This window comes from Penicillium odoratum (genome assembly GCF_028828045.1).
Source record: "Penicillium odoratum strain IBT 22623 chromosome Unknown utg000001l_segment0_segment0, whole genome shotgun sequence".
Classification (NCBI taxonomy): domain Eukaryota; kingdom Fungi; phylum Ascomycota; class Eurotiomycetes; order Eurotiales; family Aspergillaceae; genus Penicillium; species Penicillium odoratum.
In genome coordinates, this window is record NW_026643143.1 from 4,328,290 (window position 1) to 4,353,970 (window position 25,681).

A 25,681-nucleotide genomic window follows, 5' to 3' on the forward strand; every position below is an offset into this window, starting at 1 on the left:
CAAAGTAAGAGCCGTAGTACTACAGTCAATGTGGCATGGCTGCGGTACACTCAGTGAAAATAAATTCAGTGGGCGATGGCTTAGACCCTGAAAATTCGATTATCAACGAGTGAGGCGCTGGTGCAGATTTCCTCCAAACACAGCATGATCGTCGGCTTCTGTTTTAGATCAACAGCCAAAGCTGAAGTTCAGATGATAGTGATAAAAGTGCATGCTGTCGCATTCGAGCGATGATCGCTGCCCACTGTGTTCAAGTGTTGAAAATACGGTCGTTGCGACAAGGTTGATCGTTGATCAACGCTCTTCAGGACAAATTATAATCAAATATAAAATTAAGAATTTATAACAATATATCAATAATTTAAAATTTCAGAAAATTACTTGAGGGCACGATCCACCTTAAGAGGACCGTCCATTTTTCACCGGCCTGTACTTGGACCAATTTTTGCCTGGCCCATCACCTCAGTAAAGGAAATTCAACAGGCCTTACTTTGCACAGGCAAATTCGATGCCCCCGAAAGCAATGCCCCCCAAAAGGCGACAGACAGAAAAGACTTCACCGCGGCAATACAAAGCGGGCGGTAACAAGACCAGTCAAGAAACCTATAAATATGGCCTCCTCCATCGGTTCTCTGTCGAAACAACTCTCTTCCTTACTGCATCCGAAGAATCCCTTAAGCCAAAACGAGATGCCTTCCTGTAGAAGACTCATGATAAGTACCTTCTCTTTGACCCCGAGCTCTTGCTGTCACTGATACCCACGGTGCACACCCAAACCACCAAGTCACCTGGCTCTCTCTACCCACTGGATGGCTCGCTCCACTGTACCGGTCTTCGTGCCTGCCAGTCAGACCATGAGTCTTGACTGGCCACAATCCTTTTGTATGTGCTGAAGTATCCATGCCCTATTGAGTTGAGCTAATGATGTGACTTCTGACTAGCTTCTTGGCCATGAGAGTGCAAGTGAGGCATCCTGCAGGTAAGTCATTCCAGCCAACTCCATGGAACACTACTGAAAAACCTAATGTTATGACCAGCCAGGTCTATCCAACTAGGGCGGCCCCAAGTCAGCACTCCTCAGGGTATACATCTACCTGACGGCCACACTGATAATGAGAACGTCATGAGGCTCACGCTCTTGAAGTGAAGGATCACGCTTTGTGAGTCATGGGCCCATACTTTGGGTCCATTGCTGACATGAACTTGTCAAACAGTGCCTCCAGCGAGATCATCAGCGAGACCTCTGAGTATTGAATGCCGCCATCCCAGAGCCCTCCCCAATTCATGCCCACGTCGCCGTAATCCTGAATGATTCGATGTTCTGAGTTTCTCAAGCAAGGCTACTTTTGCACTCCATCGCGGCCACAACTGTTGTGCGGCTGGACATCCGTTGGATAGATACGTCTGCTCGGTACTTCTGCCCCATAACCACCCATCGACCGTCAACCATGATCTTGGCTGAAGGGCAGATGGACTTCATCGAAGTCATGGATTTGAAAGACGGGGGATGCGTTGGGTCAAATTTGAGATTAGGCTTGTCCTCGCAAGACGATAGCTACGCTGTCTTGACAATGTTGTGTATCGTTCGTATAAGGCGAAAGTAGATACAAAGACCGTGAGTGAACCCTCATATTATCAGACACATGCTGACTATCTTGCATGGCCACGAGCCAAGACGCTGCTAAGCATGACGTACCGCTTAACGAGCCTCGCACGCGTCTTGCATTGTCGCCACTTTTGCCATGAAGTGATGTATCTCGCTTTGAAAACCGTCTCAAAGTGTGGGAGTTGACGCGACTCACGACTGACTCACGATTGCTGAAATCACACACACCGCTCGCCAAAAACACTGGATGCCAACCGAATGGCAGCGCTAGCCGAGAAAATGAGCAACTACTCCGCATTTGGTTGGAGTCGAGGCTGCAATGCGACCCTTGTACCGACCGAGAACACACGACGCCTCATGCGAAGACCAACTTCGGTCTGATAAGCTTGGGTGTTGAAGGACCCTTTCACGGCGGGACTGGCTTCCTCACCTGCGGGGTGTACGAGTAAGAAGAATGCCGGAAGTCAATCCGGTGGGTGGACAGATCTTGCTTTCCGGGACAGACGTCGATCGCATGAATTAGTCCTGGAAGATGGCCATGGAGCATTCTGCCACAAGGCTTGTCGCTTTCTGCTATTTTCCTGCCCCTGTCAAATCTGGTGGAAGCCATTGTCACCAGGGGATAGAGTCATCGCTTTCGACGACAGTGATTAATCTGAAGAGACATGCGGCTGCCTTGCAACAGCAGATCGCGGGCATATCTTTCATCCACTTTGTGCAGAACCAGCGACAGCGCCAGCTCCTACGGTCAGGCGATAAGTGAACGAAGCGACTATCGCCCCCGCGTCGGAAGACAAAGTCCTTTGCGTCACAATCGCGCAAGCGTTGCGTTCCATCCTGCCTCTTACAACTGCGCGAGGCATCTCCATTGGTAGCTTGCCAGTTTCTGCCTCAACAGCGCATCGAAGATCGTTGTCCACCGTGCACATGTTGCCCTTCATAACTGGGTGCTACCATTGGGCAGAAAAAATCATTCGAACCCTCTTCCGTGGTGTACCAGAATCGGTTGTGGGTAGATTCTTTAATACAGCGCTCGTCACCGCCGCGAGAGAGATGGGAACGACATGCGTCTGTGAGCCCGCAGCTTGAGCATTGCTCCATTTGCGAAAGGGCTCCTTCTGTTTTCACAGGCCCTGATGCCTAAGACAAGTTCCTCGCCTTGATATTTGTGAGTCCCACTCACTGACACAAACAGTGCACGCCCTGAACAATGAAGTCATCCAACCCCGTTACGCCGTTGATGTTCCGCCATCAAATCGTGTCTACCAGCCAGGATCAGAGTCCCAGATCTCGACCAAATCACCATATCCCGCACGTATGACACCCATGAGCCTGGTCACCAAGCCGATCGAACTTCGCCTCTCTTAGCTATGACAGCATGAGCAATTCGTCTTGCGCAGCTATGTCCCAGCCAGCCTAACACTATTAAAGACTGCGCTAAAAACGGAACCTGCGACCAGCTCAATCCATACTCGACCACCTCGGGTCAATACTACAAAGATGGTTCAATTGTCAGCCCGCTACGTGGAAATGTGAGTCAGAAGTCGTGCCTCTGATCCAGTCACTAATACCGTGCCCAGTGGGACATGCCTCCAGGCGCACCTCGGGCGAATGATCAAGGCTTCCGGTTACGATGGACTACCACCTTTCAGCTCATCTTGTATCAACGCACACGCCGCCAATATCTCGCGCGAGTTGAGAATTGAATCAGTGTGCCAGACAAGTTACAAACACACTCCGCCATGGAGAGAGAGCTATTGTGGATCAGCATATGTATGGGCCAAAGAGTGGTGAGGTCGAGGATGAAAGATTGTGAGTGGACCCCATATCGCCGGATGTATACTAACATCATTTGAGAGTCACTTGCCAAGTGCGGAACAACTCAACGATACACGGTGCAAATGCTCGAATTGCTCCAACGACCCGCCTTGCATCCCATGAAGATGAACCGATATGGACAAGGAAAGCAGTACCAGACGAAGGTCCTTAGCATCAGGCTGCTCAGAATCGGCGCGACTGCACGCTTGATCAGCACGATCAGTGTCGTAATCTTCGAAATGGTCCCGGGTAGTGCGGCCAACCCATTGTGGGGAGAGAAACGAACTCGCCAGTCGAGAGTACTGTGTGACGGGTATGTCGTCTCCACATTGACACGCGAGCTCGGCGGCATGCAATAAATTGCGGTGGAAGGCATTTCCCCAAGCGCCTCAACGTCAATTGGCGACACCGATTGTCCCTCGCCAATCCCAACAACATGTGGGAAGCAGTGCGATACTTTCAGCCGAGAGGCCAAATATGAAGACCGGCCCACACTACACATGGGGGGCTGGATGATCCATGGCGACCAATCTATATCCCATGCACTTCTGGAGCCCTTGGTTGTCCCTGCTACCCAATATGAGCAGCCCTCGTCACGTAGACTGAGGCGGGGATCATCACCCCCATCGTCTGCCTTCAAGCCCAATTATTGAGCATTGGCTCCTGTGCCAGACTTTGCCCATGGGCCACCTTTATGATTCAGCAGCCCCAAGATGAGCTCATTCACTTGTGGATTCTGGACCGGTCACTCATCCCCGATCGCACGTCAAAATGCTGATCAGTCACCACGAAATGTGAGTCAAGGGTCCCTTTTCTGATCCATTTGCATGCCGCAGGCGTTTGACTGCCCTCTGCCGGATATGCAATTCATTTCGATGTACATGTTGCCAATTTCCTAGACGGGGGGCATGCTGAGCAACATGCCCATGAAGGGCTTGAAATGCATACCGCCACGGTTGTCTGGCTCAAATCAGTGCCATGGCCGGACTTGGTCTTGTGGGAGTCGGTCTTGTGGGAGTTGATTTGTGGGAGTGGGCTCGTGGGCGTTGGTCTTGTGGGAGTCGGTTTTGTGGACTCGGTCTTGTGGGAGTCGATTCGTGGGAGTGGTTCGTGAGTGATTCGTAGGAGTTGCTTCACGGGAGTTGGTCTGTGGAAGTGGGAGTGGAAGTCGACCAGGAGTTGAGTGAGAAACAGAATCATCTGCTCGGACAAAAAATCATGGCCATTTAAATCGGCCGCAGCTGTCAAATTGGTCAAGAAAAGAGGTCCGAAGAGATCTTATAAAGTTGATTAGAGCGAGCATTGGTGTGAGTCGAAAGTTGGAGACCGGCAGAGCCACGCCAAAGCGTGGTCTGTATTTTCAACCGAGCATCACCAGAACAAGCCCAGCATTAGGCACTCGAGCATTGTGAATGAGATCTTCTCTGGCAAGGCCACTGTCATGTGCGAACCAACTCCGCGGGACGTCGCGTAAACAATACTGCACCCGCGTCTGGGACGGCCTTACGGCCTTTGCCGTCGCGTTGGATCAAAAGCAGCTTCCCCTTGCCAAACACTGGTGGACGGAAACGTCAGTGCCAACCTTTCTCGCTTTGGAGACACCAGGCTGAATTCCATCCATGAGGGCGTGAGCGCCGTCATCGTTCTGCATCCTTGCTTGACAGGTAGCTCAGCTGGCGAATGTTTAATTTCTTGCAAACCCTGTCTACAATGCTGCGCGACCGACTTCTACCGATCTCCACGGACACTCTGCAGTATTCGAGCGAAAGTGCATTGTAGCCTGTCATCCACTCAGCCTTTGCGATGACATGCTAGTGGACGCCGTTCTTGTGCTTGATTCAAAGTGATGCGATCGAGACAAGGCGAAAGCTGAAACTTCAGTAGAGTCTCAACACAGGGAATCACTTCATTCAGAGAACCTTGATGGATTGACATTGTTCATGGGCTGATCGGACTTGACTACCAAGCGGCACGGATGAAAGCGCGTTCGCTGGTACTTGATGTTCTGTCAGTGGACGATTGTGTCCCAATGCGAGTGACATGAGGCCCACATCTGGGAAGATATACAGTGCTGTCTGCGAGCTCGGCAACTCTGGCCCGACTGACAGAGCAATCGACGAAGCGCCACCGCCGGTGTGTTACTTCATCTGGTCGATCTCATACGGCTCTTCAGTCTTCAAGCACATCGAAAAGCTTTCCTACTTTATCATATCAGTAGTCATTCTGAGGTCTGGGAGATCTCATCAAGGGTGCATTCGCATTGCGCCGTCTCTCGAAGTATCGATCAAATCACGGTCCTGCTCGAGTGGTCCAAAATCGAATGGGTCTCTCGAGATTCTTGTCGGTTGCTGACCCGAATGCCACCTTGCTTTCCTTCAAAACATTCGCTGCTATCACGTGACACGCGGCCACGGCCCCGATGCTGCTGAAGAGAAATCGATTTGAGCTTCCAAAAATCCATGCCCATTTTATTGGCGAATCGAAAAATACAGAAATCAGTGTACTCGGTGAAATCAATTTCACCCATCACTCCGACAGGTGTGAGAATCTATGAAGAGGAAGCCATGACCGTGTCGGGCCGACATTTTGAATTGCCAATGGCAGAACAAAGAACGGCTCTTGCACATTGGTGCTTGACATCTAGCTCAGTTCCTTGTCATTCAGGCACAACAGTGAGAGTTGCGCTAGGATGGTGTGGTGCGAGATGCAAGCTCGGTGTCTCTCTACGCTGCATTGTCCTGTCGAGTCCCTGTGACATCTGCGCCGTCGCGTACATGCCTGCATGGCTGCCTGAAATTCATCTTTGCTCGCTTCGGGCCCTCCTCAGCGCGCTTGTTTGCTCTTCCAAGCACAGCAAGCTCTGCTGACTTTGTCCTAGGGAATGCCATCGTGCTGATCGCGGGTGATGGGTCATGACACGACGCTTCTCCGGCCACCTCATCAAATATATATCTCAGCTACCGCGCAGTCATGTGTCTTATCAGATGAGCAGCTATGCGTCGCTGTGCAGCTGACCACAACGCATGAAACCCACAGGGCTTTGACTTGCCTACTTAGGCGCATTTTATGTTCTGCGTGAAATGCTGAATGACGAAGGATGACTGGGCTCTTTCGTAGATTCCCAGGTGCTCTCATTTAATCAAGAAGAGTGCAAACTCAAACCCAAGACCAGGTTGCTCTTCAAACGGGACAGACTAGAGGGTGTCGGATGCATGACTCATTCTGCTTCTTGCCCGATGCCTTTTCAATCGCCTACACAGTTGCCCGGATAAGACCTCGATGATGTATACTTCTCGTAGACTGATGACTGCTTCCGGTGAGACATGTGCAGTATACCATGCTGTTCGATGGTCGTACTATGGTAGCCTCATCAGGGTGCGGGGCAGGGGACGCTCGCAATGTACGTGTACAGTGTCATTTCATCGGATTAACGGCTAACGCACAGTATCTGACTTAATATGGAACTTACATTTGTGACCGTGGTGCTGAGCATTCGCTTCATATTTGTATCATACTTGGTCGACTTCGAATTGACTTAATCCGATCTGTTTCATGATGTTGCGCAGTCGTACTTGAAGAGACCGGTGTAGACTTCATTGGTCATGTTTTTGTGAGGCCACTAGAGAGATACAAGTCACGCGTGCGACTTGGATGTCATAGCATCTATAGTTCAAAAAGGAACGTGTTGTTTATTTATTAGAAGAAAGATGTGCGGCTACAATATATATATAACAAGAAGTGTTGTAGTTCAAAGGAAGATTGATTGTCTTATTGTTTATTTGAGAGGGAAAAATAAGGCTATATATACAACGAGAAGATCAACTTGATTTCCAATCAACTTGACTCTTCGTGAACATACTTCGGGATTGATTCCGATGGTTCGGCTTGGTTCCTGATCTGCACCAGCCTCATATCACAACAAGAAGCTTAAGCCAACTGGTTTCTTGGTGTAGATACTTCCGAGTTAATGACATGATCTAGCTTTCTTTTTGGTACATAATGACCAGCCGTATGCCACGACTCTATTTTCTGTCACGAAGGACTTGACAACGGCTGTTGGCCTGAGAAAAATACAGTGATGTGGGTGGGGTCTTTTCCCGAGTCGGACGAAGTGTGGGCGAAGGGTGACACACCGCCTGAGCGACACCGTTTGTGCCTTGAGACATTCAAAAGATTCTGGTTTTCGATCGGCCATGCCTGTATTAATAAATAGTGTGATGACCATGTATCTAAATTTTGATACAATGTCCATGCTAGAGACGCAGCATAGACAATTATCAGGTTTAGACTTGTAGCCATTGGGCGCCCCTTGACCACTCAGTATTAGAGGCTCACTGAATGCGAAACCTAGCATCGGCTCAAGTCCGGCTCACGGTGTCAATGATCGATGTGTGTTGTCCAGGACAGGTCAAAGTAAGAGCCGTAGTACTGCAGTCAATGTGGCATGGCTACAGTACACTCAGTGGAAATATTTTGAGTGGGCGATGGCTTGGACCCTGAAAATCCGTCATCAACAAATGAGGCGCGTTGATGCAGACATCCTTGGAACACAGCATGATCGTCGGCCTCTGTTTTAAATCAACAGCCAATGCTGAAGTTCAGATGATGGTGATAAAAGTGCACGCTGTCGCAATCGAGCGATGATTGCTACTCATCGCTTTCAACCGTTGAAAGTACGGTCGCTGAGACAATTGCTTTCTACGATTGCACATATGTACATAAATCGATAGCTAAGCACGTCCTTACTAGTTATTACTTCGTGGTGACCAGCAAGATACAAAGGGCCAATGCTAATGCAGCCGTGCACCTGGGCAGAAGTTGCCTCTTATCCCAAAGATGAACAGCTGCTTGATTATCCTCGAAATATCCCTTTAGAGCTAGTTGTTCCCTCGCAAAGCATTTTCCAGTTGTCGCGTTTCAAGGACAGGCAGAGCTGAACGTTTGGATACACAGACCACTTTGTGGATGTGAAATATCTCACGAACTAAGAGCTTCGAGTGGAATTTGTAAAACCTGCTGGGGGAACAAAGTATTTAAATTTTGATTTTGATCCAATCGGTCATATCGTTACGAGCAAAGCGGGCATCTGTGCTTGTGTTCATGGTTCTGCCTTGGGGCCTCTGGCGACGTGAATTGACTCGCCCTTAGATTCAGACTCTGGAGGCAAATTTTGAATTTGATTCTATTCTTTGAGATTCGCAAATTCAAAAAATTCGAGAACTCGAATACCTGGCTGTATTTCGGCAGAAATTTCACACTATTCATACTCACTATTATCCTTCGTTATAGAAGCGACATTGCAATCTCACATAGCCAATGGCCGTGACACTTACACTTTGTACTCAGGCAGATGAATTGGCAACATGCTCAACTGTCTCCACCTCTGTTCCTTTTCCCTGCTGCATCTCTCTGAAGGTGATGGTAGGTGCCCATCCAACGCTGTTCTTGGCAACACTGACTTCCGCATATAGCTCGTCAACCTGCTCGAGAGTGAGGCCCTTTGTTTCGTAGATCATGAAGTAAACAAAAACAATACAAATAAAGCAGCAGCCGCCCCAGATGAAGAAGATCTTGGACTGAAGGTTGGCGTTTCCGGGACCGTAGTTGACCAGATATGGGGTGGAGTAAGAAAGAGCCCAATTGAGAAGCCAATTGGAGGCCGTGGTCATAGACAGCGATTTGGCACGGACTTTGAGGGGGAATATCTCGCCGGTGACAACCCTATGCGGTTGAGACATAAGCGTTAGGAATATTTTTTCAGCGAAGATAAAAGAGGAAGGTCATGAACTCACCAGGCAACGGGACCCCAAGATGCAGCAAAGAAGAAGATATAGAAGCAGATGAAGGCAATGGCAGCTTTTTGCGCCTCAAGATTGTGCACTATGATGTTGCCCTGTGCATCCTGGCCAGTGGTTGTGGTACCCAGAATGGCGACAAGGAACTGTGACACGCACATGCCCACAGCACCCCACAGGAGTACTGGCCGACGACCCCATTTCTCAATGGCGTACAGACCGGGGAATGTTGAACCAGTATTGACACAGTTTGTGATCAGGCTTATGACAAAGGAGTTCTGGAAGCCAGAGTTCTTGAAAAATTGGGTACCGTAGTAGAATATGAAGTTGATGCCAGTCAGCTGCTGTAATCCCTGTAGGAGGCATCCGGTGAGGAGACGCTTGAGCATGTTCCCCTTAAAACAGTCAAGATATGTCGCCCTACCGAGGCTCAACTCATACTCGTGGTTGGCGCGGATTTCAGCTAGCTCATCAAGGATAGCGGGATCATCCTGTGACAGGCGGCGGAGTCGAGAAAGTGAATTGGCCGCACCGGTATAATCCCCCTTCTTGACCATGAATCGAGGTGTTTCGGGAAGTATGAACATACCGGTTATCAAGATGAGAGCCCATGCAAATTGAATCGCAATGGGAATTCGATAGCAACCGGTGTTATTGAAATCCTTCGTTGCGTTATTAACGATCGAAGCCAGCAAGAGACCAATAGTGATTGACAATTGGTAAGAACCAACGATCGCACCACGAATCCACTGGGGCGCAGTCTCAGATTGGTACAATGGAACTGCACAGTATCAGCGCGACATTCGCGAAACATTTTACTCCTTCAAAAATGGGGGTGCTTACTGTTGGCAGATATCAATCCAACGCCAAATCCAGCGAAAAATCGACCAGCAACAAATAAGGGAATGGACGTCGCGGCGACTTGCAAGATAACCCCAAAGATGAAGACAACGCAAGAACTAATTAGACTGAGCCGTCGACCAATGCGGTCGGCGACCGGCGCAGCGCCAAGAGCGCCGAAGAAAGTACCAGCTGAAAGGATAGATACGATGGTGGACGTCTGAGAGGATGTGAGGTCCAAATGACCAGAGCTGTCTCGATAGCCGGTAGAGAACAGGTTTTCCCAATACGGCATAGCCTGGATACCGCTAATGGTTCCAGTATCATATCTATAAATGATGACTCGAGTTAGAATAACCTGCTCATAGATGTAATCATTTGAGATTTATTGTATTTGTGTAGCCGGAAGGTTAGCGACTGACCCGTAAAGAACTCCACCAAATGCGACAAAGCAGCCGATGAGGATAGCAGGCCAGGACTTTCCCGGTGTGCCCTCAGGGCTCTTAAGCATCAGACCCATTGTCTGTATGTTGATATATACTCAAAGAGGGTGCAAATAAGAATGAATCCTCACCAAGTGAGAAATACACAGTGACTGGTCCAAGGGAGTGCAGAGAATATGAAGAGATTGAATGGCCGGGGGAAATCGAGGATGAATTTATAGCATTAATAATGTGAGATTTCACAGGCTCTTATACCACCTTTTTCGCAAGAGTGGCGCCGATTAGAGAGGGGATGTGTCCACGGGCTGGACATAGCGTGCTGAGTAGACCTTCGCTAAAAACTTCCTAACAGACAACACCTTTTTCCACTTTTGTTCTTTCAGCCGTCGTTTTTTGTGACTTTGCAAATGATCTGTCCAACCGTTACCGCTGCATCACATGGCCAATCAACTTCCCCGACGCCAGTCTGTGCATGAGAGGAGTTGGAAATACTCGGGTACTCAAGACAATTGGTCTCTGGATGATAGAAGAACCTCAGCCCACATCGGGAAATGAGGTCAAAGCCATAGATTCCCCATGGGGTAAAATAGGGGAAATGTGCCACTTGGGCGTAAAGGGCTGAGATCGGCATAAATGAACATCTGGACTAACTTGCTACAACTTTCCCCGACGCCGAGTTTTAAATCGGGATCAGAGCGGTATCTTAATCTAAGTTTGGTAACACCAAATGCAGATCTAGAGCTATTGAAAAGCCTCGCCCTAAGGATACAAACGAGGCTTTTCCCGTACGGGTTCTTCGGTGAGCTTAGGCTCGGCTTCTTCCCCACCATAGTTACATGAATCATGCGCAATGTGTCTCAACTCCTAAATACCGTAATTACATGTGGTATGCAGTGGCCCGTGAAGTCTTTCGCTTCCGCCACTGAGGGATATTTCAAAAGCCCCGAATGTAACGTGGACTAAGCTTTGGCCATAGCGCTTCAAGCATTTTTGCCTAGTAAATATATCAAAGCTGTATCAAATATTGCTTTATGAAGATAACAGTACGCTACCTGAGATTTCAAAGCTTTTACTATTGTAATAAAATAGCTCAACAAGTAAATATTAAGCGCATTGGTCATTGATGAGTCGGATATCTAAGTAGCGCAATTGCTCAAGTTTAGATCTAGAAAGTCATTAAAACCGTAGTGATATGCCGAATCATCTATCTACCGTTTTCTTTTCATGCGTCGGATGCAGAGGTGATCCGAACTCCGAGCGTAACAAACACCCATGGCCTGAAATGCTTGTAGCGCAGTATCTTCGGAGTAAACTCGATGAATCTTTGGAACATGTGACGCTTTGACCTCGTTTGTTGACATCGGCTAAGTTTCTCGTATCATCTAGAGACCACCGGTTTTGAGAGCCAGGAGAATTCATATTCCTTTCATGCACAACTTACTGGCGTCGGCAAAGTTTGGGTGGCCATGTGAAAGTTTCTTAGCGCAATATTGTCGGAGGAAAATCGGAGAATACTTGGAGGGTTCTTTGGGGAAACCCGAGTTGACATTGCCGTCTCCACCCCGCATTACAGTAGTGTGCCGTATGGAGAGGGAGACATCTTGTCACCCCGGATTAAAAATCCACCAAGAAGTAAAGCCTTCTCTATTTTCTGCTAGTCCTCGGGGGTTATAGTTTTATTCCATGGAATTCTATTGCCGAGTAACATAAAAGCTCAACGAAGCCCATCACATTTTGGAAATACTGTGTCTGTTTAAAAAGGAGCACTGAGACTGAAGTTTCACGGTGCCTGGTCGCTTCTTTGTTACCCTTTTTTGTATGCGTCTCTTAATATTCGTTCAAATTAAGGATGTGGACCTTCTCATCTCAAAGACACCTTCTCCGCACAGTGTTTTCACTAGCAACAGTGTATAATGTTGCCTTTGGAACGCCGATTGACCAACATCTCAACTGTGAAAGCCACCAATATCCTGGTCCCATCAACCCAAATTTTGAAACAGGAAACCTCAATGGCTGGACAGTAGTCAGCGGAGATGCATTCGGCAACGCTTCAGTTACCAATTTAGTCTCATACTGGGGCGGGCCTTTCAATCAAGTCGGCCATTATTTTCTGTGGGGAATTGAACAATCTGATGATGCGGCTATTGGACAAATTAAGTCAAGCTCCTTCAAAGCAAGCTCGTATATGAGCTTTCTGGTCGGTGGAGGCTACGATCCTGTCAATCTCTATGTTGGCCTAGTGCGAGACAGTGATGGCAGGATGCTGCTCAACCAAACTGCCACAAATGATGAAGCTCTTATCCGTATCATCTGGGACACCAACGCCTGGGCCGGTGAGACGGTTCACATCCTTGTCTATGACAATAGTACTGCTACTTCTTGGGGTCACATCAACCTTGACGATGTTCGAACAGGCTGCTCTGCTCTTGGAGATGATGGTCTACATTTCAATGTGCTTGGCCTGGCCAACCAGCCAGCGGTTGGGAGCATGCCGACTTGCGAGATTTACGCGGCTGATCCACTGCGACAACAATTTCACTACACGCCCTATCAAGGGTGGATCAATGATCCTGCCGGCCTCATTCAATGGAATGGACGCCACCATCTGTTTAGCCAGTTCAACCCTGCTGAGCCTCTGTGGGGGCCGATGCACTGGTCTCACGCTGATAGTGCAGATGCTGTGCACTGGACTCCCCTACCAGTTGCTCTCTACCCGCCCTATCCAAACAACCCAGCGGATACAAGCGGCCGCTATACGGGTAGTGCCGTGCTCGATAAGGATAACAAGGGTGCCCTTCGTCTCATTTTCACGGACGCCACCGACATAGCTTTCCACCCTGACGCGGTGCCCGAGGTCGTTTCGACGGCTGCTAGTTTAGATGGCATCCAGTTTCCCCTTGACCCTCACAATCCAGTCATTTCGAGCGCGCCTGCGGATAGCCCCAGTGGATTCCGTGATCCCAAAGTCTTCTGGGATGCTATGGACGACAGTTGGAAATTAGTTGTCGGATCCGGTGACAATGTAACTGGAAAGGTTCAGCTTTACAATACCACGGACTTTCTTTCATGGAACTATATGGGGGTTCTTACCGAGGGAGACGGTACCACTGGAACGATGTGGGAATGTCCTAACTTCTTCCCCATTGGTGACAAATGGGTTTTGTTCTACGGAGGTGATAATCTAGGCTGGTACGAAGTTGGCACCTATAATGGTACTAAGTTTGTCAGCGAAAAGCTCGGCCTTGTCGACTCCGGCCCGGATAGCTATGCCATGCAGTGGTACAAAGATGACGCTGGTCGCAATCTCGCTATCACATGGATGGGTAACTGGGTTACCTCCAAATGGCCCAGCCGCGTTAACGGCTGGGCTGGCCAGCAGTCTATCACTCGGGAACTTTTTATTCGCGCGGATGGTGGTCTTGGTAGCAGGGCTATCCAGGAAGTGGAGACCCTGGCGAGCGGCTCGACTATCACAATGAACCACAAGAGGATCAGTAGCGCGGTCACGTTGGGAAGCATGAAGACCGCCCGACTTCAAATGACAGTCGATTTGGCTTCGACCAAGGCCTCTGCCTTTAGCATAAAGATGTTCTCATCCAAAGCGGAATCCGCGCTGGTCACATACGATATCGCCAACAAGACATTAGTTCTCGACACGACTGACGCAGGCTATGGTCAGGCAGGAACTTGGGATGCCATGATTGACGTCTCAGATGACAAGCAGCTGAGCCTTGACATTTTCATTGATCGTTCCAGCCTGGAAATATTTGCGGACGATGGGACTGTCTTCACGGCTACTATCTGGCCACGGTATCAAGAGTCCACGGACATTATTGTTGCGGGCCATGGAGGCGTTGTGACTTTTGAAGAGATCAAACTCACGCCTATGGGTTCCAGCTGGTGCTAAATAAAAAATGTATCCCACGATATCTAACGTTATACGTGGAGCCAGGTTGATTGAAATCCACTCTGAACCATGAACAAATATTAAAAATCAATCTTTCGTGTCCACTAAGACAATAGGGTCTGTTCGAGAAACAGAGTGCTATTGGCAACCCTCGCCTAATAAGTCCATCATGTCGAGCCCCCGATTGTATCTCACAGTATGCAGTTGTACACCTTTAATGTACCAAGCCCCAGAGTCAGGTGTACTGACTGTCCGTGCGCAGGCCCAGGGACTCCTCACTTAGTTATCTGTCGGAACAATGGATCATGTAATCAACTTTATTAGTCAGCGTACCACATGTTAAACTGCTGTGGTGGAGACTAGAGAAGACCAGACAAGTACACATACGTGACCCATACCATTGGTACATGCTTTTCGACCGTAATTACGTGTTCAGAGAATATCTCGTTGTCACCTGATGTTGGTGTGGTTGTGCGATCGCTTCCCGGGCCAGACCGCACAACCACGGCGGATTCAATGTGACGAGAATTAGCATCGGACACCACGAGAAGGTATGAATATATTGTCCCAATAGCCTGGCTAGGACTGCTGCCCAATGCGAGCTTACTGGGAGCATCTTCAGTAGTTTGTGACAATTCACACTCTCAAGTACTCAATTGGCCATGCCCGTACTAGACTGTACTGTAACGACTACGTGCCGACAGTTGATCCTACTTGATTCCGTCTTAAAAGCACTTCTGCCAAGTAGGTTTTCTCTTAATTCGCTCAACCCCACCTGCAGAATAAAAAAAAAACATGGGTCCAGAGCATTGACAATATGTGTTGTCACGACTTGAGTTTATGAGCTTAACCGGAAAATTTACGAGGCAGTTTCATTGATGGACCGCTGGGCTGGAGACGGCCCGAGTAGTGTGAGCTGCCGTTACGGAAATAGGGGTGGATGCATGCCTGCTTCGCCGAAATCCGGCGGGCGGGGTCGTACTCGAGTAGGGCTTCCAGCAGCTTGAGACCAGCTGGCTCCATGCCGGAGACAATCGACGTATCGGGGCGCTTCCACTTAGGAAAAGTGGCCTTGTAATCTGGGAATGAAGTCACACCGGGCCAGAGCTCTTCGTCGGGGGTGCCGAGGACACTAGAACGGAAAAAAATGATTAGTGACTGATCAACCACCGAGTGAAAAAGACAAACCGGAATATTTTGAAGATCTCGTCGATCTCCGAGTCACCGGGGAATAATGGCTTGCGGGTGTACATCTCAGCGAAGATAGTGCCGACAGACCACATGTCGACACCAGTAGAATACTGGCGGCCCCCAAGCAGAATTTCGGGGCAGCGGTACCACAGTGTAACGACCTGATATAGAACAAGTTGGTTTGCGAATTAGGAATTTCCAACGGCACCAGTGCTTACCTCATGGGTGTAAGTGCGTAGCGGGACACCGAAGGCTCTTGCTAGACCAAAATCGGCGAGTTTGAGGTTACCATCACGGTCAATGAGCAAGTTCTGGGGCTTCAGGTCACGGTGCAAAATGCGGAGACCATGGCAATAGCGGAGACCTTCAACCAGCTGGGCCATAAACTTCTTAATCATGGCATCGCCCAGTCCCAAGGTTGCCATCGACGTAGACTCATCGGGAAGAGGCCTACCACGGCCACCGTCGCTGACTGGTAGAGATTCCATATATTTCTTCAGATCAAGATCAAGGAACTCCATGACGAGGTAGAGACTGTAGTCATCCGCTTGGACTATATTGAGCAGTTGGACAATGTTGGGGTCCTGCATTTCCTTGAGCAGCGAGATCTCGCGGATAGTGGTGCTAGGAACGCCCTCATCTTCAGCATCCAGTCTGATCTTTTTCATTGCGACGACACGGCATGGATGGTTCAACTCGCGGGCTTTGTAGACGACACCGTACGTGCCTAGAGACAAAAAGACGCGTGAGCTGAGTTCCGACAGGAGCGTATGAATAATTTCAAAAACCGCGTCGAAAGCCCGTACCTTCGCCAACTTTCTCGATTTTCTGGTAGTTCTCCATGGATTCTCCACAATTGACACTCACCTGCACTCGATCGTATCAAGAAAACGAGAGCCGAAAATATTGGGGTGGCGCTGGTGGAGGAACGAGGGAGAAGCAAGGAGGGGATGAGAGACCGGAAACTAAAGAAACGTCACATGTAATCAAGTTGCAAGCATTGGTCTCCCAAGGCCGCCCAGTAGGTCAAGTAAGGTCCCGACACCAAAAGGGGGTCTCTTTGAATCCATGTTTCCAGCCGAACGCAAGACCGCCCCGCGAAGAAGAGGAAATACTTACCTCCCTACCGCCTTCGCGGGACAAACTTTCAAGTGTATTGCTGCCACCAAGAATTTCTTTCTCTGAGAATCTGTTATTGAGAAATCAGAATACAGTAATATAAGGCCTTCCAGAGCAAAGGATTGAAGAATATTTTTGAAAAATAAAATAAAAATAAAATAAAAATAAAATAAAAATAAAATAAAAATAAAATAAAAATAAAATAAAAATAAAATAAAAATAAAATAAAAATAAAATAAAAATAAAATAAAAATAAAATAAAAATGGATAAAATAAAGATTGGCGGAGAGAGGACCGTCGACTTTGCGACCAGATGAATCTGATCGATACAACAACGGAGTCAAACAAAAGGCTCAGCAGGGTCAAGGTTGCAGAAACCCGGTGAATGTGGACAAGTGTTCAAGGAGACTACCATGAACTGGAAACCAGTCACCAACAGTGACCTACTGTATGTAAAGGAATGAGCCCTTTACTCAGACTCTGGACCACCGTTATGGGAAGCTTCAGCGAGAGAATGAAAATATCATTGATAAATATCTTTGCGAGCAGATGCAAATTTTCATGGGCTTTTTTTGCGGAAATGACTGTCCGTTCTTCTGGCTAATGTGATAGAGGTGTATCGGAAAAAGGCAAGGTTTGGACGGTCCGGCCCGGAAAGTCTGAAATGGAGGAGCAATGACTCTGGGGTTGGCGGTAGGGACGGTGAAAGTGACGGGTTTGCACGGCCTTTCGTGTAGTAAGTGATGAATATGCGGCGGCGACGATACGCACCCAAATCTTCAGTGCTTCGTCAAAGCCAAAATGCCACCAACGTATTATTGGCATGGTCACTTGTTGTGAATGTACTTGTCTCCTCATGGTGCTTTCAACACGAGCGTCCGCTTGATTCCCTAGGATCGAGCTCTTTTTTAAAGGGGAACAGTAGTGTATGAAATCTTTCGCGTCTTTCACATGGTAGACAGATGACTCAAAAGTATGACAGATCTGATAAGGATGCGCATATTCTGTTTCATCTTGATAAACAATCCGGAAGCCCCACAGCACCTCGAGCTAGGGCTCCGAAAGGAATAGATGAATGCGAATATACAGCATATTCATATTCGCTATGAATTTTTTATTCGCGCGAATAAACGTGTTGAAATCAAAGTGACTGGATTAAGTTCTGTTCAGTTGTGCTAGTCGGAGGTGGAACTCCTCATCTATTTATGTCTCGCGATGATTCCACCACAAGCTTTGACCACCGTGATACTCAACAGGAATATCTCGAAATGTTGTGAATATTTATTCGTGCCGACCCCTATTGTTAAGTGCCCAGGAGTAGATCGCAAGATCCCAGGAACATTCTGGCTGCAGCCACGTTTTCAGTAGCATCATGCCAAGTCTCCAGGATAACTCTACTTTCGTTTCCAAACGCTAAGCGAAAGCTTCAACATGAAGTCAAGGCCCATTCCCTAGTGTTCATCGATCAACATATTTCCTATTCTACTTGCCACCGCTTTTGAACTGGAAGGCGTCTCTATGCCCTGACTAACAATAACAATCACTCACTGATAAAACACTAAATACACCTCAGTTCGTTGCATCCATTGACTCAAAATTTCAAAAGGGAGGCTCAAATCAAGATGATATTCAGCTTCAAAGACTGCGGAGAGAGTAACGGGTTGGATAGGTCGGTCATGAAAGAATCAGAGCTTTCACGCGGCTATTGCGTACGAAACCACGAGGGAAGTTAAGTCATCACACATTGTGCGCAAGGAAACAAATTTCTTATTTGGTGAATTGCATGATCATTGTTTGAGGAATAAGCCAGATTAAGCCAAATCTTAGCGACGTGCCGTGGTTCAAAGACATGGACAACATATCCTTTTCGTGACTCTTGCAACCTGAGCGTACACAGGGACTAGTTGCTAGTCTCCCCTCTTTGCCGGGCGTTCTACTTCAAGTTTTGAAAAGGTATTTTGGGGCACACGGCTGTCACCAAGCTACAGGACATGCTGGTTGGCCACTGATGTACCAATAGATTCGAATCACGAGTTTCGGAGTGGACCGCCTCACTTTTAGCCTGATCTAGACAAGCATCCAACAAACGCGACAGTCGGATTGCCCAGATTTTTGGTCGATCGGAGTGGCGTCTGCACTCCACACAAAAGAAATGTTTTACAACAGGGAGAATCTCTGCAATGCAGAATTTGCGAAGGGAGGATGGTAGAGCAGCTGAAAATACAATATCCCATTTCTTCGGGACTCAATCGGCACGGTATTTTGGCAGTGATTTTAATCGTCTGCTACCCACATGCACCTCTCACGGTGTAAGGGATCGCCCAATACTTGGCCCAATACCCGTTCAAGATGTGTAGGATTCCAGGCCATGATGACAAAGATAAATGGTAATCGGATTCGAGTTGATTGCGAAATTGCGATGCAATTTGCTGGGGAAGAATTAGAGGTAATATGTAGGGTCCAGTGGAAACAGTGCAATATATAGATCCTTCAAAAAGCACGCATGGGGGCTTCTCTTCTTGCTCGTTCTTTTTTAGATAACCGGCAACGGACTTTGACTAAGCTGGCTCCTAGGACTGCATATCTCTTTCTTGGGGAAAGGATACCAATTCCTGGGAGCTCTAGTTTCCGGGACCCACTTCGTAGAACCTGCGCACTTCCCTCGCTGTCTGGCTGTCCAGCTCTGACTGCTCGCTCGGTGTTGAACTGAAGGCTGTTATCCTGCTGTGGCTGTCTGTTGCTGTCACCGTCGAGGCCTCCGTCGATATTGTCACTGGTCTTCTTGTTGACATTACCTCCTTCCTGACTGAGGAAGTCATTTCTCTTCTCAGCGTCAACCTCCGTGGTGCCCTCGGCCTCCTTGCCGCCGGCGAGAGTATAACCCTGCTCTCCTGGGATACTCGTGCTGAGCTTGCTGCTTTCCTCGGTGGCTGCACTAGCATCGACATCAGCGTTGTCGTTGAGATTGTTATTATTGAGTGGTTCACCGGCTGCACAATCCCCAGCTCCGGCTCTGGCTTTGGCTCCTCCCCATCTGGTTCAGCCTCCGTCCCCAACCTGCCTTCTTCCACTGTCTCCATCCTCCCAAGCGTCTCCGCCGGGGCTGGCTCTATTCCCTCCGGCCCTGCTCCCACTGGACCTGCCTCCACTGTCCCCGCTGGTTCGGGCTCCATTCCTTCTGGATCCTTTTCTTCTGGCTCGGCTCCCTCTACCCCTGCTGGCTCCGGCTCAGTTACTTCCGGCTATGGTGCTATCATTACAAGCTCTGGCTATATCCCTTCCGGCTCGGGTGCTATCCCCATCGGCCCCGCCGCTACTGAGACTGCTGTGAGCACTCCCTGTGCTGGTGATGCTGGCGCTACCGAGACCGTCAGCTACAGCACTGCCTACACTGAGACCATCGTCAGTGGTGGTGGTACCTCTAGTTACACTGAGACTATGTACTCTACCTACACCGGGACCGCCCCTGCCCCCACCGCTGCTCCCACCGGTGTTTCCCCCGAGGCCACCACCATCTATGTCACCAAGACTGTCTGCGGATGCGAGTAAAGCATCAACCACACCTTCCTAAGCGATAACCGTCGTGTCTTTAGCATTTTCATTTTCCTCATGACACTACCTCAAACCCCCTGAAGTGGCGTGGCCTGCAGATCTGTTCAAACTCTGTGCGGCCAAGGTCAATACCCTCTCCTCACCTAATCGATGGCTCATTTCCTTGCCTCTGTCTTGCCTGTAGATATCTAATTCTAGTTTAATCTGCCTTAGGAGATTTGGCTAACCTGTCAGATAAGACTCTTGGCGGATTGCGGCTTCTTTTTCGCCGAGCGAACATCACTTGTTTTTTTTTACAAAGACCTAAGATTCCCTATCTCATTTCCAACAATGGAGTACATTCCTTATATTCTTGTGTATCTTTCCCTCGTTTTTGGTTCTTCTGGCTTTTATCGACTTTTAACGCAACAAGAGGGTTTTCCATGCAGACAACAGGAATGAAAGATGCCTCTCCTTTGAGAAAGAGCCTTTTACTTTTCGTTGGACATAGGAAATTCTTGTCTTAGTCGTTCAAAGATCTTGACTATGTTGCAAACAATGGCATAACGATGAATTTTTGATAGCAATACAGTCACTTCTACTATCATCAAAACTTTCTTCATCAAGATAACGTTGCTGGGGTATAAATACTTGATGTTTCCTAGAAATATACATTGTCGGACAACACGCCCTTACTTATTTCTCCAAGCAACCAGCAACCAACAAACGAGGAAAAGATGACTCAAATATGGCAAGAAATTGTCTCGTCAAAGCGAGGGCGTTTGAACGGTGGCATTGGATGAACATCTGCGGTCAACCGGAAAGCCGAAAGGGCCTCTGCATGGATTGCCAATTTCCGTCAAAGACAATCTGCATATCAAAGGTATAGACTCTGCTCAGGGTTTGACTTCCTGGGTTGATAAACCCGTTGAATTTAACAGCCCTATAATTCATCTTTTGCGGGACGCTGGAGCCATGGTTTATGTGAAGACTAGCGTTCCGCCTAGAATGAAACGTGCAGAGACATACAGCATCATGCTTGGTGAAACCCTCAACCCCAAGAATCACTTTGGTCTCCCCAATGGGAACTAACACCGGACAGCACGAGAAGGTATGAATCCATTGTCCCAATAAACTGGCGACGGCTGCTGCCCAGTGTGAGCTCACTGGGGGCGTTCATTACAGTAATATTCGAAGCCGGATTTACCTCTACACTCTTAGACTGAGCGACAGATCGCTTAACCATCCAGCTCGAACCGTCCAGCTCAATCCGGATTTTCTGGTGGAGTGGATTCGACGGCTTGACTCGTCCGACTTATCGCCTCTCCACGGACTTTCATCGCACTGGTCCGCAAGCATAGACTGGCTCTGAATTGTTTGAGCGTGAAGGCCTGATCGGGACAATCCGGTGTGGGAACTTCGACAGGTTCGCGCGCTAGATTGACCGCCTGTCAAGATTTGCCAACCTTGTTCTATCATACTTTTTACTGCTTCCTCGGTGGTGGTAATGAATTTAAATTGCATCCCCTGTGCAACTCTTTCTTCATGGATGTCTCTCAAAGCGCACATAAACATGATTGTATTTGAACAGACCAGCGTAATTTCAAGAAATACAGCCAATTTTGAGGGAGGCTGCAGCGCTCTCTTCCAATCAGAAGACGGCTTAGAAGCCGAAAGTGGGTCATCTTGCTGGTTTCTTTGTTTGCTTTGGATTTGTTGTAGTTCAGAGGTGTGAATTGTCTTGTTTTTTATTTGAGAGGGAAGAATAAGGCAATATATACAACGAGAAGATCAAGTTGATTGGAAATCAACTTGGTTCTTCGTATACATACTTCGGGATTAATTCCGGTGGTTCGGCTTGGTTCCTGATCTGCACCAGCCTTATATCACAACAGGATTATTTACTGCGTAGCAAACAAAGAACTGCGGACATGGGTGGAAATGCAAGAATAAAGTCTGGAAATTGCCACTGAGATTCTGAAATCCTCAATTATCTTGCTCAGCTTTCCCTCCGTTGTTGAAAACCTTTTTCCTCAGAACCTCGCAAAGCCGCATTTTTGACCTACCATCTCAATGCCGAAGAACAGATCTCTGCGCAAGCTCCTGCTTGCGAGTAAAGGATCCATTATTCAACCTCCTAAGTCAGCCTCGTCAATCAAACAACGAAGCAATGTTTCGCTCGCTTGCACTGAATGTCAGAAAAAAAAGTCGAAGGTCAGCAGGCTTCTGACGATATTTTGCAAGGATACTGATACACCTTATGCAGTGCTCCGGTACGATACCCTGCACAAGATGCATTACCGAAAAGTGCGACTGTATCTACAACCCACTAGGCGATCGTAGATCCAAGGCTTATATTGCTGAGCTTTTGGGTTTTCATGCCGCTCTCTGCCGCATAGTTACTACGCTTCGCTCGGGGAACTCTGATGAGATATCTTGGTTGATGTGGGAGATGCAGATTCAGCAGACAGATCAAGAGGCAATTCGCTACCTCACTGAAGGATATCAGATGAATCCCGTTCTGTAAAGTTCAAGTAGATAACCTGTTCGAAGATGAGCCAATACACAAGCTGCTTCACCCATTCCTTTGATTGAAATAATAGCATAATCGATACGTCAAAACATACGCTCTTTGGATTTCCGCTCCTATTCATTATAAGTGACCCATTTGTACGGAATTAGGTCCACTACAAAGCGTATAGATATTCTCTAGAAGAAAAGTTCGTATGTTGTTTATGAAAAATTTGATTGTTGGGACATTACACTCGTTTAGATTTACTAGACATAGCTTAAGCTTCTTCTCAATATGGAAAGTAAGTTGAAATTAAGAAATCACGTTGGGTATTTTGTCATACGCCATAATATGAAAGGTAGGCTCGCAGTAAGCAGACGACGGCTTCATGCCCCTTCCTAGCGGCCCACGATCAGGTGTCGGTTCAAAGTTGTTCCTTTGACTCAATATTGCTACTCTTCTAGAGCAGCAGTTTAAAGAGATTTAACCGTACTAAAACTGTGACATTATTGATAGGTTGTATTTTAAATCCCCTAGCTTTCTCTTTGTGCGACAAAAGGCATTCATCGCGCTTATAAAGAGTATAGCGTATTGTCCTCCAATGTTTGTTGAATATGTATATATATATCCAGGCCATCACTTTGTAATAAACCCGAAGATCTTCTATGTAAATTTAGATAATTGTTGATTAGATCCAATTTCCATATAAACATAATACAATACAGGGTTATTATCGATTTTACTATGTGCTTTGACATAAGACACCACCCAAAATATGGCGGCGCACGAAAATTGTTATTTTATGGAAACCGGGCAAGCCAGACTACGCGATGCCCGGTCCTTATCATCCTACCTCACTTTTGAACACGCTCAGGAAGCTCCTCGAGTCCGTAATGACCTGACGGTTATCCTACCTTGCAGAGAAGCACAGCCTGCTACCGAACAGACAGGTCGGTTGACGCCCGGGCAGAACCACCGAGCAAGCATTGCAGGTGCTGTCCAATGCGATCGAGCAAGCATGTGTACAAACACAAGGTGGTGACGTAAATCGCATTTGACCTGAACGACGCCTTCAAAGAGCTAACTAGGGTGAGCCGGGACGCCTCTTTACAGGCGAGGGGAATGCCGATGGTGGCAAGAAAATGGATTACCGCCAAGCACCGCATCAGGGGGTAATCTAACCGTAATAGGTATAGAGTTATGCAAGACAAAGTTTAAGAAAGAAAAGAAGCGAAAAAAGAAGTGAAGCTGATTTCGAGCGGCAGCTCATCATATATTTCAATTATTGAAGATATAGCACCCATGGCTTCCATTCTTTCGCAATTACTTTTTTCTGATGATACGCTTGGGCAGTGTTTCCTTATGCGGGGATTGAGGCTCTATTAGCTGGTACTCGATCAATGCTCGTGGGATATTCTAAGAGCCAATCAGATGATACCACGACTTTCTCGTATGCTTAGTTCGATAGCTTGCACTGCATCATGTCTGTGCTCAGCCAATGCAGCCGTTGCACATGTATAACCAATCAGAGTCTTTAAAGTAGCCGCCCTACCCGTGCCGGCCTTAGCATTTTCAAGAGACCTGGACCCCAGGTTTCAGCATTTTGATTTAACAAGTTAAGCAAATTAAGGTCGATCTAACCCTTCACCTTTAGCCAGATAGACCGCGTTACGTATATTACGGGCAGATTTAATCAATCAACAATGGCTCACCGCAGATCACAGCCTGCGAAATAAAATCGACAGTTGTCAGCTCCCACACGATTTTCGCTCGCAGTCTTTTTTTATTCTTTCTTTATCGAAAAGCGCCGGCATTAGGTGGTGGCGGGGGCTGGCAGGAGTGTGTTTCAAAAAGGAATGGTTTGTTTGGTGAACCATGGTTCGCACAATTGCCCCCTGCTAGTCGCCAGACTAGAGCTCAAATTCATTGGATTAATGCAGTCGCCTCCAAAATGGCTATTCCGATGCTTTCTTGGCATAACTGCTGGCGCTGCAGTTGTAAAATGAAAATTCAGTGGCGGGTTACGTATGAACGCTATTCACTGTATTCACAAACTCTTGCACATGATGTCTAGTGTCTCATAAGTCTAGCCACATAGGGTAGCGCAATTTCAGTGCGGATCACCAATGGAGCCCATAAAAGACAGTCCTAGTTTAGACATAAATAGTCCAAGCTCGAAACTTTGCTTATATGCGTAGCCGAACTCCTCAATAGCCATCTTTTTTTTGCCCCATTCTTAAAGAAAGCCATAAGCGACCCAAACACACAGCAATTTAACTTATTCCTAGAATGATAGAAGAACCTTCGTATCGCGATCATAGAAATGGGACCTTACTCAAGAATGACAAAGTCAGGTTGAGAAAATTCCGGAAGAATGTACTAATTCCAAACCCGAGCTAAAGCGGTCAATGATGTTGAAAGGCTCAATTTGTCGTCGCGGAGATGGCTGGAAAATTTGGGCAGCAGATTATTACTCTTCCAAAAAGAGCATGAATCACGTCTTCATGAGATCAACTCTTAAGTCCAACAAACTGAGGATAGGCCGCCCCTTTATAGCACAAAGTTTAAGGAATCAGGCTATAAATTGTATGTATTGGAGAATAAGTTTGCATCGCTAAGCAACCAGCTTTCAGTAAGACCAGAAAACCACAAAAGGCCTTGGGCGATCCTTGGTCTAGTGGAGTTAGATAATCTGTTATAAGTCTGTAGCGCCGTGTCTAAGATCATTTCACTCGCCATTCTGGAATGCCGGTCAGACATGGTCAAAAATATTGAATGAATCCGGAAATCTTGGCCTCAGGGTATAACAGGTATGTGAGCCTTTTTGACTAGTAAAAAGTTGTCATGTTCACATTATACCAGCACAAAAATTTCCAGCGGCTCGTCAGTTCGGGATTCATAGATTATGACAAATCAATA

At 47.6% G+C, this 25,681-nt stretch overlaps 5 protein-coding genes across 5 annotated transcripts; 3 read left to right on the top strand and 2 right to left on the bottom strand.

Annotated features, from left to right (window-relative positions):
• Window positions 1–8,766: 8,766 nt before the first annotated feature.
• On the bottom strand, window positions 8,767–10,579 carry N7520_001624 (sugar porter family MFS transporter; the record flags this gene model as incomplete). The annotated part of the gene is made up of 4 exons (XM_057135559.1): window positions 8,767–9,145; window positions 9,217–10,000; window positions 10,063–10,388; window positions 10,482–10,579. The coding sequence occupies 4 exons, from the start codon at window positions 10,577–10,579 to the stop codon at window positions 8,767–8,769; spliced, it is 1,587 nt and encodes a 528-aa protein (XP_057001495.1).
• A 1,772-nt stretch (window positions 10,580–12,351) lies between these two features.
• On the top strand, window positions 12,352–14,409 carry N7520_001625 (glycoside hydrolase family 32 protein; the record flags this gene model as incomplete). Its single annotated transcript, XM_057135560.1, has 1 exon — window positions 12,352–14,409. One exon carries the CDS (start codon window positions 12,352–12,354, stop codon window positions 14,407–14,409), a length of 2,058 nt encoding a protein of 685 aa, XP_057001496.1.
• An 846-nt stretch (window positions 14,410–15,255) lies between these two features.
• On the bottom strand, window positions 15,256–16,443 carry N7520_001626 (cyclin-dependent kinase; the record flags this gene model as incomplete). The annotated part of the gene is made up of 4 exons (XM_057135561.1): window positions 15,256–15,541; window positions 15,598–15,761; window positions 15,819–16,327; window positions 16,407–16,443. The coding sequence occupies 4 exons, from the start codon at window positions 16,441–16,443 to the stop codon at window positions 15,256–15,258; spliced, it is 996 nt and encodes a 331-aa protein (XP_057001497.1).
• A 2,695-nt stretch (window positions 16,444–19,138) lies between these two features.
• N7520_001627 (uncharacterized protein) lies at window positions 19,139–20,268 on the top strand (the record flags this gene model as incomplete). Its single annotated transcript, XM_057135562.1, has 2 exons — window positions 19,139–19,165; window positions 19,366–20,268. 2 exons carry the CDS (start codon window positions 19,139–19,141, stop codon window positions 20,266–20,268), a joined length of 930 nt encoding a protein of 309 aa, XP_057001498.1.
• A 2,055-nt stretch (window positions 20,269–22,323) lies between these two features.
• N7520_001628 (Zn(II)2Cys6 transcription factor domain-containing protein) lies at window positions 22,324–22,777 on the top strand (the record flags this gene model as incomplete). Its single annotated transcript, XM_057135563.1, has 2 exons — window positions 22,324–22,464; window positions 22,517–22,777. 2 exons carry the CDS (start codon window positions 22,324–22,326, stop codon window positions 22,775–22,777), a joined length of 402 nt encoding a protein of 133 aa, XP_057001499.1.
• Window positions 22,778–25,681: the final 2,904 nt, after the last annotated feature.